This window comes from Paramisgurnus dabryanus, chromosome 10, assembly GCF_030506205.2.
Source record: "Paramisgurnus dabryanus chromosome 10, PD_genome_1.1, whole genome shotgun sequence".
Taxonomy (NCBI): Eukaryota; Metazoa; Chordata; class Actinopteri; order Cypriniformes; family Cobitidae; genus Paramisgurnus; species Paramisgurnus dabryanus.
The window spans coordinates 38,894,403-38,909,959 of NC_133346.1; the positions used below are offsets into that span (position 1 = coordinate 38,894,403).

At 37.0% G+C, this 15,557-nt stretch overlaps 1 protein-coding gene across 2 annotated transcripts in view; it reads left to right on the forward strand.

The window, feature by feature from the left end:
• Positions 1-15,557, forward strand: part of LOC135745137 (NLR family CARD domain-containing protein 3-like) — a 223,092-nt gene that overhangs the window by 123,131 nt on the left and 84,404 nt on the right. For both annotated transcript variants that reach the window (XM_065263505.2, XM_065263506.2), the window contains exon 7: positions 1,996-3,769. In XM_065263505.2, the coding sequence (XP_065119577.2) occupies positions 1,996-3,769 (1,774 nt within the window). The remainder of the gene's footprint in view (positions 1-1,995; positions 3,770-15,557) is intronic.

The window sequence follows — 15,557 nt, forward strand, 5'->3', positions numbered from 1 at the left end:
AAGCAGCAAAGAACGGATGTGTTTTGAGACATAATTTTCAGACAAGGAGGAAGCCAATCTAATATGAAATGGGAGCCTGTTCCATAATGTATGACCTGCCACTTCAAATGCTCGATTCCCCCTAGTTTTTAGTTGAGTACAGGGAACTTTAAGAAGGAGTTTTGAATCTTTCAGAAATGTTGAGTAGAGATCGACCGATATATCTGTTTTCCGCTATTTTCCCCGATTTTTGAGCATTTTCCGATGATCGGATATCGGTTTTGTAATATCGGATTGACCGATAAACGAGAGAATTGAGAATTGCGCGCTGGACGCATCTGAGGAGAGGAGCTCACAGCAGCAGCAGCGTGCACAGCAAATATGACGGCGGAGTGACGCGATTTTATTAAAAGGTCTTTGAGTATACTTACTTTGCATATTTGCAGGCATTTATAACACATCTTATTTGTGCATTAATGTATGTTATGTTAAATAAGTTGATTTATTAAAAGCAATGAATGCAGCTTGTCCAAAAATAGAGACGAACTCAAAGAGTCACGCTGATCCATAAAATCCGGTCCCAATAACGACGTAGTTTTGCATGAATAAAATAGCCATGAATTAATGCTTTGTGGAATTAAAAATGCTAAATTAAATTTGTTTTTCTGTTATTTATGCTTATCATTAGCTACATAAAATCATGTTCATATTGCTGTTCACTTACCGGGGTTGAAGGCTGAAGCACAGCCACCACATGTACCCGAAGTTATATTAACATTTACCAGATAAACATTATTTTGCTAAAATATCTAAATAAATGTCTGTGGATATTAATTAATTATTACCTCCGCAAGCGGTCACAGTTTGATACAGTTAATGCGTGAGAAAATGCATAGATAAACAACCCTGTCAACAGCCATTTCATAAGCTATAACAACAAAATATTAATTATTCTGACATCAAATAACATTACCAGTTAAGAAATTCAAAGATATATAAGCTGTTTTGTTTGTTACTTTCCTGAATGAAGTATTCCAGTCAGTGGTAATATTTGTAAAATCTCTTTGCTAACTACTGGTTGGATTGCTGAAGGCTACAGGTTGCTGGTCAAGACAATGATATTTTATCTCAAAAAAGGCACTTAATCCACCTGTTTTACTCTATAAACTATGTAGAATATGCAGCCAACTCCGCTATACTTTTCTCTCTCTCCCGCTCTGTTACCTGGAAACCGCAGCGCGAACTTTGGATCAGTCCATTTCTGACGAAATGATAGGGGTGTTTGGAATGGTCCATGTATTGGGATTATAGTTTCTACATTATTCATTAAATTAATATTTTTCTTCACTCTTTCAGACCCCTCTATTTATGACTTTGTATGCAAAGAGGGAGTGATTATGATGATTATAATTATTATAAGGGTTTGTACAGTTCAGTAGTGTTATAGTAAATATATAAAAAACAGAAGTATAACAGTAAATAAAAATTGGTTCAGCATATCGGTTATCGGGCACATAACCAACCAAATATTTGTTATCGGTATCGGTTTTAAAAAATGAGTATTGGTCGATCTCTAGGTTTGAGACTTCTGAAAGTAGAGCATATATGTAAGAGCTCAGACAAATAGGAAGTTGCCAGGTTATATAGATTTATACACCAGTAGGAGAATTTTAAATTTAATCCTAAAATTTATAGAAAGTCAATGTAGAGATTTCAGAATAGGGCTGACATTATCATATTTCCGCTTTCCTGTCAGTAATCTAGCCACAGCATTTTGAGCGATCTGTAGACGAGCAGCTTGGGATTGCAAAATGCCAAAGTAGAGGGAGTTACAGTAGTCTAAGCACGACATGATAAGGGCATTGACAGCTGTTTTCTAAGAAAGCTTGGGTAGACATTATTTAATTTTCGGATGAGACCGAAGAATAAAAAAGCTAGAGCCAACTAACACATTACCTGTACATTACCTTCATTTTATGCATTCACATCCATTTCTCTTTATTATTTACACAACAGAACTTGCACATTTGTGTGTGAAAAAACACAAATCCAAACTAAAGGAGAAATTCCAGAGAATAAATGAAGGAATGTCAAGTCAAGGAAACTCTAGACTTGTAAATGAGATCTACACAGAGCTGTACATCACAGAGGGAGGGAGTGAAGAACTTAATAATGAACACGAGGTGAGACAGATTGAGACAACATCCAGAAGATCAGAGACACAAGAAATACCAATCAAATGTAATGACATCTTTAAAGCTTTACCTGGACAAGACAAACACATCAGAACTGTGCTGACTAAAGGAGTTGCTGGAATTGGAAAAACCGTATCTGTACAGAAGTTCATTCTGGACTGGAGTGAAGGAAAAGCAAATCAGGATCTTCACTTCATATTACCACTTCCTTTCAGAGAATTGAATCTGATGAAGAACAGAAATATCAGTCTGATGGATCTTCTTCATCAGTTCTTCATAGATACAAAAGAACTGAGATCAAGAGACATTGATGTCTATAAAGTTGTGTTTATCTTCGATGGTCTGGATGAGTGTCGACTTCCTCTAGATTTCTCAAACAATCAGAGTTTGTTTGACGTAAGAGAAATAGCTTCAGTGGATGTGCTGTTGACAAACCTCATTAAGGGGAATCTGCTTCCTTCTGCTCTGATCTGGATAACATCACGACCAGCAGCAGCCAATCAGATTCCTCCTGACTGTGTCCACCAGATCACAGATATACGAGGATTCAGTGATCCTCAGAAAGATGAGTATTTCATCAAGAGAATAAATGATAAACGTTTGTCCAACAGAATTATCAGACACATCAAATCATCCAGGAGTTTGTACATCATGTGTCATATACCAGTCTTCTGTTGGATTACAGCCACTGTTCTAGAGAGAATGTTGAGTAAATCAGAGAGTCAAGCAGAGAGTGATTCAGAGAGTAAAGCAGAGATCCCCAAGACTCTCACTCAAATGTTTACACACTTTCTGATCTTTCAGACCAAACTGAAGAGTCAGAAGTATGATGAGAAATGTGAGGTAGATCTTCAACAGGTTAGAAAGAGTCTTCTGTCACTGGGAAAACTTGCTTTTCAACAGCTGGAGAAAGGGAATCTGATCTTCTATGAGGAGGATCTGAGAGAGTGTGACATTGATATCAGAGAAGCTTCAGTGTACTCAGGAGTTTGTACTCAAATCTTCAGAGAGGAGTTTGGACTAAACCTGGTGAAGGTTTACAGCTTTGTTCATCTGAGCATTCAGGAGTTTCTCGCTGCTTTATTTGTCTTTCTTACATTTTCTCCAAAAACATCAGGATCAACTATGAGTGATTTACTGAAGAGTGAAGTGGACAAAGCCTTACAGAGTGAGAACGGACACCTGGACCTTTACCTTCGATTCCTTCTGGGTCTCTCGCTGGAGTCCAATCAGATGATCTTACGAGATCTACTGACAGAGATAGGAAGAAGATCTAACAACAGACAGGAAATAGTTGAGTACACTAAGATGAAGATCAGAGAGAATCAATCTCCAGAGAAATCCATCAATCTGTTTCACTGTCTGAATGAACTAAATGATCAAACTCTAGTGAACGAGGTACAAACATATCTTAGCAAAAGACAGCTGTGGTGTCTCTTTGGAGTAAGTCTCTCTCCCTCTCAGTGGTCGGCTGTGGTGTTTGTGTTACTGAACTCAGATCAGAAGCTGGATAAGTTTGAACTGAATAAATATGATCGATCAGATGAATGTCTTCAGAGGCTGCTGCCAGTGATCAAAGCATCCAGAAAAGCTCAGTGAGTCAATTAATATTAAAACTAAATAATAGAGATGAGTTTATGAAGAGTGTTTGTATGTAGATGATAAACAGTGTGTTGTTATGTTGGTGTAAGTTTGTGTACTGTAATGAGCAGAGGTGGGTAGTAACGAATTACATTTACTTTGTTACATTTACTTGAGTACATTTTTTGGGTAACTAGTACTTTTAGAGTAAATTTAAGGATGGATACTTTTTACTCTTACTTAAGTAAATTTCTAGTGAAAAAAACTGTACTTTTACTTCGCTACATTTTGCGCCGTTACTGCGCTACTGTCAAATGGTAATAATTAATGTATATATTTTTTTTAAAAGTTTATAGGGCGTGTTCGAAAGTTTCGCGAGACAGGCTGCGTCACCCTTTAGCGCGTAGATAGGAGAAGCAGATGAGGGCGCGTGTGCGTTGTGCGAGATATCCGTGTCGTCTGTATATGTTGTTATCCGTGTCATCTGTGTATACCGTTTTCACAGTATACCGAATATCTGTGCATATGTGCCACCAGTACTCTGTCCGAGCGGGTCTTGGTCTTCAGCACCGCGGCGAGCAGCCAGCAGCACTCTAATGCGCAGCTTATTAATACCAAACAAAGTGAACAAGTTGGTATTTCTGTTCAAAAAAACATCGAAATTTAAACATGGTCTATGTAACGTTATGTAGCCTAAATCCCGCGTCTCTGTCTGATTGTTGTTTCCGTTTTCTTTTTCTTGACGTTCACTGAATTCTGGTTTTATATTTTAAACTGCCGCTTCAGTGCAGTATAGCCACAGAGCTATTTAACTAATCAGCACAATCTCCCGAGACATCATAATATGCCCTAATAATTCATAATAAGGGCTGTTTTCTTGTACAAAATTAAATATTTTAAGTTAAATGTATATATGCATAAATAATATTCAAAATAATAATTTGGGCGCACGGGCGCCCCAAGGGGTGTGCGGCGCCCTTAGCATTTGCCTATTCCGCCTATGCCCAGGGCCGGGCCCTGCCTGGAATGCTTACCCTCATGGAAGAATGGGTTGTATTTTCTAGGATGTAAAAAAATATTCAGATAGTTATTAAAGTAACTTAATAAAATGTGACTTAAGTGATTTTTTTTTTTTTTGAGTTGGACAAACCAAAATAACTCATAACTCTTGTTTAAAATGTAGACCTACATATACTCAATTTTATTTGTGATAAATTATATTTATACAATATACTAGATTTAGAGCTCTTACATTTACTTAATATTTTTAAGTGTAAAAAATGTTTCCCATAAAAAAAATCAGTTGATCATAGTAAAAGTTTTGTACTAGTACTAATGTACTACTAGTGAATTCAACGTTTGTTATTTTTCACCTGCGTTTCCCAAAAATGCACTTAAAAAGCTGGAAAATAGTTACAGGGTTCCTACAGGTTTCTTCAAGTTAAATTCAAGTCTTTTTAAGACCTTTTTAAGACCATTTATATAAAAAAATTAATACCCATTTCACGTCCCTACCAGCAAAGAAAAACTAAAATCCTTGAACTTGTGTTCATTTATTTTTCCGATGTGAAATGGGTAAAAAGATGATAAGCCAAGCAGGTGTGAAAAAAAAATTTCAGTAGGCCACAAGAAAGTTTGCCAAACAATGTTAAGTTGTTAAGGAATTTCTAAGATTTTCTTTGATTTTTCCCGCTTCTCCTTTGCCTGTTGCTGTGTTGTGTTGCAGTCTATGGTTGTGGTGATCTTCATTTACTGAAGGCATCACGTGTTCGCAATACTTTGTACTGTGACCCGGGACTGTGTTGGGTTCTCAATTATTGGATCCGCTACTCTTTATTTATACTACGTTATTAAACAAACAGAGATGCAAACACATGTATGTTCAAAAAGAGAAAGGTAATCTAAGCCCTCGCACCCAGGCAAATATCCAGATACTTAGGCTACATTGCCACCGACCCCTGCCATCCCTACCAAACTAGGTATATAGAGTAAAATGAAATTCGAAAATCAAAAGATGCCGACATTAATTTGGAATATTCAACTTCATTTTTTATGTTAAACCAAAACTCTTATTGAACTATCTAGCACTTCTTCTTGCTTTACTCCTTCTTCCTCTTCTTCCTGGCCACCTCCTGCAACGTAACCAGGGCCTTCCATCTGGCTGCATTCATTTATATTAATTTCACATTATAACCATAATAAATATATTTAATAAACCCAATCATAAATGAACAAAGCTGACAATGTTTGTCAAAGCATCACAAAACACTTTACTGTTTTTGCACTGACATATCAAGCAATACTTGTGTAGATGACCCCTTTTATCAAACTCTTTTGACTACAATAATATGTATAGTATATTAATGATAGAAAGTGCAGGTCTAGAGATTATAAATGTAATTGGTGTGTTATGGTTTATGTAGTTTTCTTTCCTTTTTAGATAGAGCAGAAGCAGTAAAAGTGCCTCTTTTAATTCCTCTCTTGCAGATTAAAAGAGCTTTATCCACTTATTATTTTAGATTCAAAAGTCTACTTGCTGTCCCAGTGTTTGGTGACTTTATATTAGAGCTTTGCCTTTTTTAAATCTAGAGTCAGCTTGAGCTTTGCTCGTGCAATGGGCTTGACATTCACATTTCTTTTTTGCTACTATCTCTGTGATCTTTGAGCAAACTTTTTAGATATAAAAAGATGGTTCATTAATAATAATATTATTAAACAAAGGGACGGAGAAAGAAACTGCAGCGCGTGGTCGTGACTTTCAAACCAAGCCAGTTGTTATCGCAATAGAAACGGAGGCACGCAGCTTGAAACTGCACGTGAACTTTAGAGCTGACTGACTCTGATCACGGCCGTTTTCCGATCGCCTCGGGTTTTACACATAATGTTAATCGAACCCGGTCCTCCGTGAAAACCTCTATGCATACAACTCTGCTCAAGTTCAGAAACATGTGACGCTGAACTCGCTTCATGTCGTACCCAATTCATCGAGAAACAGCAGACTCATCGGGAGAGACACGATGTGCTCGCAACCAAAATGCCATTAATAATGAAAAGCCGCAGGCGCCGAAAAGCGATGTGTTTGCATCCCTGATTTAATCAAAATGTGGTTGACAAAGAAACTTTTAAGGAAAAATACAATATGGAGAAGTTACATACAGCACAATTTTTAAGACCAAGACATCAAAATTTAAGACTTTTTTAAGTCTTTTTAAGGTATTATTTCCAAATTCATAAATTCAATGCTTTTAAGGCTTTTTAAGACCCCGCGGGAACCCTGTAGTTAGTGATTGAAATGTTAACTTCATGCTAATAATCTTCACCTGATTTACATGCGGTCTAATAATGTTCAATCATGTCATGAGTATGTATTAAATGATTTCTTGTGAAATGCAAGCAGTGCCGTAGCCTACACAAGATTACATTAATCTGAGCTTTGAATATTTAGGGCTCTATCTTACACCTGGCGCAATGCACAACGCAAGTGTCTTTTGCTAGTTTCCACCATGTGCAATTATTTTTACGTTTAGCGCCGTGTTGTTTAAATAGCAAATGCATTTGCGCCCCCTTTTGCCCCCAGGGGCATTCTGGTCTGAAAACGAGGTGTGTTCAGGGCAGGCGCATTGTTGGCGCGTTGCTATTTTGAGGCAACTAAAATAGACTACGCCATTGACCAACAAAAACCTGATCTAAAGTCTAAAGTCAATGGCGCAATATGTTTTTGTTATTTAAAGAGCGCATTAGTAATATGCGCCTATAAACTGGACGACAATGCGGGTTTGCTTATCACATACATGAATGCGCAGCAGCACAAAAACGCTTTTAAATATGAAAGATTAAAGGATTGAATGTAAAAGATTATTATTGGACATAAAGGAGGATTAATTATGAGATGTTAGAAAGCGCAAAGAGCTGCTTCACCTGTAGCCTGGTAAGTAAATAAATGCTTTGCTTTAAACAAATGCATCTGTTTTTAAATGTTTTTTAAATGCTACCTCACGGATTTATTGTACTGTATATGATGACTCTGTACCTGTGGATATGGTGAGATGAGAAACATTTTTAAGTAATGCTTAAAGTGCCCATCTTATGACTGCTTTTCCACAAGTTATATAGGAGTATGAGTTCCATCAAGCATGTTTCAAAAGTTGTTTGCTCGAAATAGCTTGTAGGAAAAGATTGTTACCCATCTCTAGTAGCCTCTGTTTCAGGGCAGTTCAGATTGTGCCGTTTTGAGCTAGTCTTACATATTTATGAGCTACTGCTCCTTTGATCACGCCCCACTACTAACGTCATGTGATCGTGCGCATGCTCAGTGGTCTCGTGAGCAGTACAGACCATACTGTGTTATTATTTTATATATTATTATTATTATTAACGGTTTATGTTGCCAACAGACAATTCATGCAGAAAAGTATCACTAATAAGTACACTACAGGAGAAGAAACTCATGACACACAATGATTCCTGAGTAAATTGTGATGTTACGTTAGCAGTCACAACAACAAACTCGTTTTCCCTGAACAATGCGAACATATTCCCATTATAAAACATTTTTAAACACATTATTTTCGCAAATTACATAAATTAGGACCCGGCGGGGGATGTATACTGCTTGTGGACCGCGTGCTAATTGCTAGAAGCTAGCGGGAGGTCCGGACCGTAAAGTTATAAGGCTCGGGGGTTAGCATCGTCAGAAAAGCCGGGGCTGTAAGGCCCGGTCTCGGTGTGTCAAACTCATCATGACACACAAAGATTCCAGCGTAAATTGTGATGTAGCAGTCTGAACAATACACTCGTTTCCCTGGACAATACTAACATATTCCCGTTATAAACATTTTTAAACGCATTATTTTCGCAAATTACAGAAATTAAGACCTGGCGGGGGATGTATACTGCTTGTGGACCGCATGCTAATTGCTAGAAGCTAGCGGGAGGTCCGGACCGTGTATATATCTATGCGGACCGTAAAGTTATTAGAGGCTCACCTCGTCAGAAAAGCCGGGGCGTAACAGTTACGGTCTCGGTTAGTTTGGCAAAAAGCTTTTAGCTCTAGCATCATAAATGTAGTATTTTGTGACAGAAGATGACAACATGCAAAATATAACGTGACTTCTTACCTTTAACGATGAAACAACGCGATCGCGAATCGAATCCAGTCTGTTTCAGATGTGTGAATGATCCATGAAAGTCCAATAAAATACATCCAATTACCATTTGTCCACAAATGCTTATAATCCGTGAAATATAGATACATAGTCTGTTGTTTACATCAGATTTCGCATGAAGGTCTTATCGCCTACAAGCTGAGGACTGTTTGCGTCGTAACACACTGTATATAAGATACTCCGGGTTCCAATAACCACGCGTTAAAACTTTGTTTTTAAAAGTAGGTGGAAGTATAATCCATAATATCCAAATAGCGCTGTTATTTCCGTGAGACATGATAACAGCACAGCCACAGAGGGTCTCATTCAAGTGACTGCTCTATGCTCTCTAGCTACCTGGTGGGTGGAGACCTGCGAGTGGGGTGGTGGGCGGGAAAATTCAAACTGAATGTGACGAAATTTTTTGTTACGTCACAACGGAGCTGAGTTTTAACTCGCGCAATCTGAGACTCAAGGCAGAGGACATTCAGAAACCTGTATCTCACTCAAAACAGCATGGATGGATTTTTTTCCAAGTTTGTATGCGTGTGGGAGCATCAGAGACACAAAATAACACCCCAAAACCCAGAAAAAGTGAGTTTTTCATAATACGGGCACTTTAAAAAAACTGATGTCGCTGTCCAAGTGCTGAAACGTGCAGAGAGCCGTTGTAAATTCTTTATCTCCTGTTTCATCATCGAAATAGGGATTAGACATAGCGCCAGTGCAGCTGGCTTTTAAAGGGGATGAGAGCTGAGACTCTCATTGGTTTATTGCACGTTATGCCCAAAATACTCCCATTACTCATTAAAAAAATAGGACCAACCCTTTTCGACCATGCGCTCGGTGCACATACCATTTTTCCCGTCGTTAAATTAGCAAAAGTGGATTCGGACACACCCATTTAGACGTTACTCTTTGCGCTTTAGACAATGCGCTTAGATGGTTAAAATAGGGCCCTTCGTCTGCTAAGCAAGCAAATAATGCATGCGTCAGTAAAGTTAACATAATTTTATTTTAAAATGAGCTTACATATTCAATGTTTGGATATATATTTTAGGGCTGCCAATATATTAAAATATTTAATCTAGATTAATCTCATGATTTCATGAATTAACTCGCGATTAATCGCAAATTAATCTCACAATTTTATCTGTTATAAATTTACCTAAACATGGATTTGGACAAATGGATTTGGACAAATATATATGCTATAAAATGTATGTTTACAACAGCCTGTTTACATTTTCAACAGAAGCATCAGCCATAGTTTTATATATGATTTTCCCTTTGGAAGACCTTGTTCTTTCTCCATTACTGTTTGCTGCTGCATCATTTGTGACCTGTGCTGGAAAATTGAGTTGGGATGAGCACATTTTCAAATTAGTTATCTATATTTTAACATTCTCTATTAAAAAACTTCAAAACAACACATGATTTGTTGGAATCTGACAAACTACACCTGTTTACACAAAGCAAAAACAATATCAATATGTGTTAAATATATGTTTGTCTTTTATTGTTTAATTTTGACATTGAGACAGACCTGTAGGCTAATGCAAGAGTTTAATATAATGTTACACAACAGATACTTTTCCACAAGAGTTAACCAAACATTTACTTCAGATATAACAGATTATAGGTCCTACTTGCCTGAATCCTTGTCAAAACATTTTTTTAAACTGTAATTTTGTGTAGATGTCTATATGTATCAGGGTCGCGCACTCGTGTGCATGCGCTTCAGAATCAGACATCAGCGTCAGGAAGATCACTTTTGTGTCTTGTCACTCTTAAAAATTATTTTAACATCAATCAAGTCCCGAACTTTATCTCTCTTAATAATTATATGCTTTAAAAATGAAACCAAACGGATCAAATACCAGCAAGTGAATAAAGACGCATCTTTATATACACACACACACACGCGACTCGGAGTCACCATTTTCCATGTCATCGGCGCAGCGGGAGAACCGCGGTTTGTTGAGCCAAGTAAGTTTTTATCTAACCTGTTGGTATCATCATTAACGGAATGTAAAGTTGTTTAAAGGTAAAATCTACCAGAAGATTAGTAGGGAATTTGCGCGCTGTTATAATTTCTCAGTTAGGTTAGCATTGAAAGCGGAATAAAAAAAGTTGTAAATTAAATCTCTATAAATACTAGTACAAAAAGAAAAGAATAATATCCTGTCTTGGATTATTTGCTCCAAATTACTTTTCCTGGACGCACTTTGCAACAGCCGACCGAGGCCAAGATTTTTACTTTTCGCTTAATAAAAGGTTTTTCACCAAACCACAGTACATTCAGAACACAACAGCTGGAATACTTCCTATATGGCACGATTTGCATGGAATTATTTTATGATACATCTGCATCCTCTTAACAAAAACGATTAAAAACTAGATTTGAGCAAGCTTTTCATTTAGTGTTCCGAGAAAAATAGTTAGGCTTTAAAACAATATACAGGCGAGCAAATAATTATTATGAATTCCCATTTTGTGTGAATGTCCCAAATAAAGTCACTGCAATATGTTAAAGTTATAAATCTACTTTAAACAAATAAAAGGCATCGTTTGCTAAGCGAGGTATGCGTGGATTCTAACCGCACTGTTAAGTTTTCTACCTACTTTTACAGATTTTTAAATAAATGTAATAGAGTTGCCTAAAGAAAAAATTTTAATAGAACGAACTCATTTATGAGATCTCTGTTTAACATTGAGTCATTTCTTTTTTTCTGTGGAATTGTAGGGAAGAGACATTGGAATTGTTTTAATTATTCATACAGTAGCAGCCTATTATCTGCCAGGTTATTTCAAAATCTGTGCAATTATTTTTAATTTTTGTTTAAATCGGTTGGTGTTGGTATGTAACTGGCCCAGCCATCATACATTTTCTGATTCCGCCACTGTACCCACTAAATACTTTCATTCTTAATAAACACTTGTTAGGCACATTATGTCCACTTTTTAACTGAAAATAAATTAGTTGTTAATGTGATAATTTAGAGGGCAAGGAACGATTCTACATGTATGCCCCACAAGCGTTAATATGCCCGCATATTTCTTATAAAGTTCAGTGATCTGCACTTATTTTAAATAGACACTTTGTTAAAAGCAATGCTGAAGCACAAGCATGGGACATAAGCAATGTGTCACAGATTGGATAAGGTGGGAGAACGGCATACACAGACGACATTTACAGATGACACGGAGAACGACGTATACAGACGACACGGAGGATGACATATACAGACGACACGGAGGATGACATATTCATATGACACGGAGGACGACATATTCAGACGACAGGGAGGACGAGGTCCATAAACAGATGACATATACAGACGACACATACATACATAGCAGAGGCAGACAATTTCAATGGACATATACAAATGTATTGTATAAAGCAGACGACATAATTTTGACACATCCGGAACCTCATAGAATCAAGATCCAACCTGAAGTAAGTGTCACAGTATGTCTATTTGAACACTATTAATGGTCATTTCACACACTGTCCGAGTTTTTTTTGCCATATGCACTCTTGTGCAAGCGATGACAAAACCTATTTTCAGTTAAACAAACAGCACGTTCACATATGCACATTTCCATATCATTTCCCCACAACTAAACAAACTGAACAGCATAATGTAAGGACGTCTTGCATTTATACACAAATCCAGACACCTCACTAATGTGTAGAAAATACATTCAAATAAAAACGGGATTGTATTTTATTTAAATCCTTCCTAAAGAATGAATTAATAACTAGAAATGCCATTCCCAAGGAATTACCAGTGCATGAAAATGCAAAAAAGTTGATTAACAGAAATGTAAAAGAAATTTACTCTACTAGTTTACCTGGCTGTTGACATGTTTTAGTGTGAAGCTAGCATGATTTAAAAAAGTTATCATGATGAAATATTAGCATGAAGCTAGCATGATGCTAGCATGATTACTATGAAGTTAGCATGAAATTAGCATGATCCTAGCATTATTGGCATGATGCTAGCATTATTGGCATGATGCTAGCATGATTAACATGATTCTAGCATGATTAGCATGAAGCTAGCATGATTTAGCGTGAAGCTAACAAGATTTAACATGAAGCTAGCATGATTTAGCATTAAGTTAGCAAGATTTATTATGAAATTAGCATAAAGCTAGCATGAAACTAGCACGAAGCTAGTATGACTTAGCATGAAGCTAGCATGAAGCTAATATGACCCAAAGACCCAACCCCCATGTCTCTATGATGTTCGGATCCAGAGATATAAGGCTTTGTTTACTAAGTTGCTAGGCTGCTCATATTTAGATACCCTTCTCTTTATCTCTTTCTCTATTTACCTTCAACTTTATTATATATATATATATATATATATATATATATATATATATATATATATATATTACTAACATACCCTTGGCTATGTATATTGTGTTGGACTTGATGAGACTATTTCCAGTGCACTTATGTATTGCTGTTCTTATGTTGCCATAATTGCTTCTATTGTTTACCTCACTTGTAAGTCGCTTTGGACAAAAGCGTCTGCTAAATCAGGGGTTTTCAAACTTTTTGTGTGTGTGGACCACTATTTGTAATCAAGAATTTTCGCGGACCACCTCATAATACTCATTATAAAATATGTCTACACAAAGTCCTGAATTAATCTCCACATCTAAATAGTCTTACTAGCACTAAAACTTTAACTTGTCATCACATCAGTACAACATGTTTCTTAAAAGAAAGTTTACTGCACAAAACAGCTGCCACATATTCATACAGCAATCCATTTTGTATGTACTGAACTTGAATGTCACGGCCGAGCGCCACCGGTCTATTTTAGTAATCGCACAATAACTTGACAATTTAATTAAAAATGTATATCAATATTCTTATATCAATATTATTTATATACATATTCTCAGTGTTGGAAAAGTTCACTTTCTACATGAACTACTTCAGTTCACAGTTTACAAATTTTTAAATGAACTAGTTCAATTCATATTACAAAATTTTGAACTAGTTCACAGTTCCAAAAATGAACAAATTTATAGTTCTTTTTTCCCATATTATAAAAAAAAGATTGCCATTATAGCCCATAAAGAACCACAGACAGCAATTATTTGATCAGTTTTAACACTGAAGCTAAATGCGTCAGATTCCATCTTCATGTCCAACTTTAAATCCTTATCCAACCAGGGTTAACATTAGCATTGACTGTCTTTTAATTTTTGTATTTGCTTGCACATACCTTGAAAGGCTAGCCGGCTGCTGCGAGGCATTGCGTGTATGACAACTCTCAGGTACCGCAAACCGCACGTGCACGTTAAGTAGCGTGAGCTAGTCAGAGTCTATTTCAAGATCCAGAATATGCGTTAGCAGCCTATGTTAATCGTTAACAATTTAAGACAAATATGATGTTATTTAATGTTAAACTATTTGAGTGGCACAGCAGGAATATCAACAGCGTCTGTGTTGTTTTGATTACGCATGCAGCGTGACTGGTGAACACTGACTGGTGGCGGTGTTGCCAGATTGGGTGTTTTTTCCGCTACACATTAAGGACTGTTTACAGTGTGTTTTAGTCGGGTTTTCGCCTGGAAGAATATAGAAATCTGGCACCCTATTGAACGACGTTAAACTGAAAGAGCGTGCCATTCACAGGCACCAGAATCAACGAGTTCACAGTAACATTCATCAGGCTGTAATACAGTACGTTCAGATCACGTTAAACTTTTGTTCAATTAACTCGTTCAAGCACAACACAGCATATTCTCAAAATATACATATTCTTATTTTGCCTTTACACGGACCACCTGCAGTACCCTCACGGACCACTAGTGGTCCGCGGACCACAGTTTGGGAATGGCCGTGCTAAATGACAAAATGTAAATGTAAAATGTAAATATTTGGTTGCTAGGGGCGTGGCTTTATACCTCAGTAAGGATCCTAAGGGACTGATTGGATGCCTGAGTAAAATGAGCCCACCCCCATGTATCTATGACACTGTGCTGCAAAGATATCCATCTGGGCATTTTATAATGGCAGTGTATGGGAAATGTTGCTAGGGTGCCCAAAATGGTTGCTAGGGGCGTGGCTTAACCTCTCGACGCGCACTAGCTCGCGGACGGAAGGACGTCAGTTTTTTTTAATGCTGCTAACAATATATAAATAGCCTACTGTGTACAAACAACAATAATAATAACACTACTATACATCGTTTAAAAGGTCTAAGGGTTTAGCGTCAGTGTATGGTGTCCGTTTTGAGATTAAATTGCTCTAGTATCATAAATATAGTATTTTATTACAGAAGTCCAGATAACAACATGCATAATATAAACTGACTCCTTACCTTTGTGCTGGTATAAGGAACGCGAATCGAATCCAGTCTGTTTCAGATGTGTGAATAACCCATAAAAACTCTCCAACAAAGTACATCCAATGACCAGTTTTGTCCACAAATGCGTATAATCCGTGAAATATGGATATATTTTCCATTGTTTACATCAGATTTCAGATGCACGTCTTGTAATAGATTATACAATCTGAGGACTATTTACATCGTAACACTTGTATATGAGAGCACACTCGCGTTCAAAACCAGCGCTCGAACTTGATTGTACAAGTAGGCGGGAGTATAATACATAATATCCA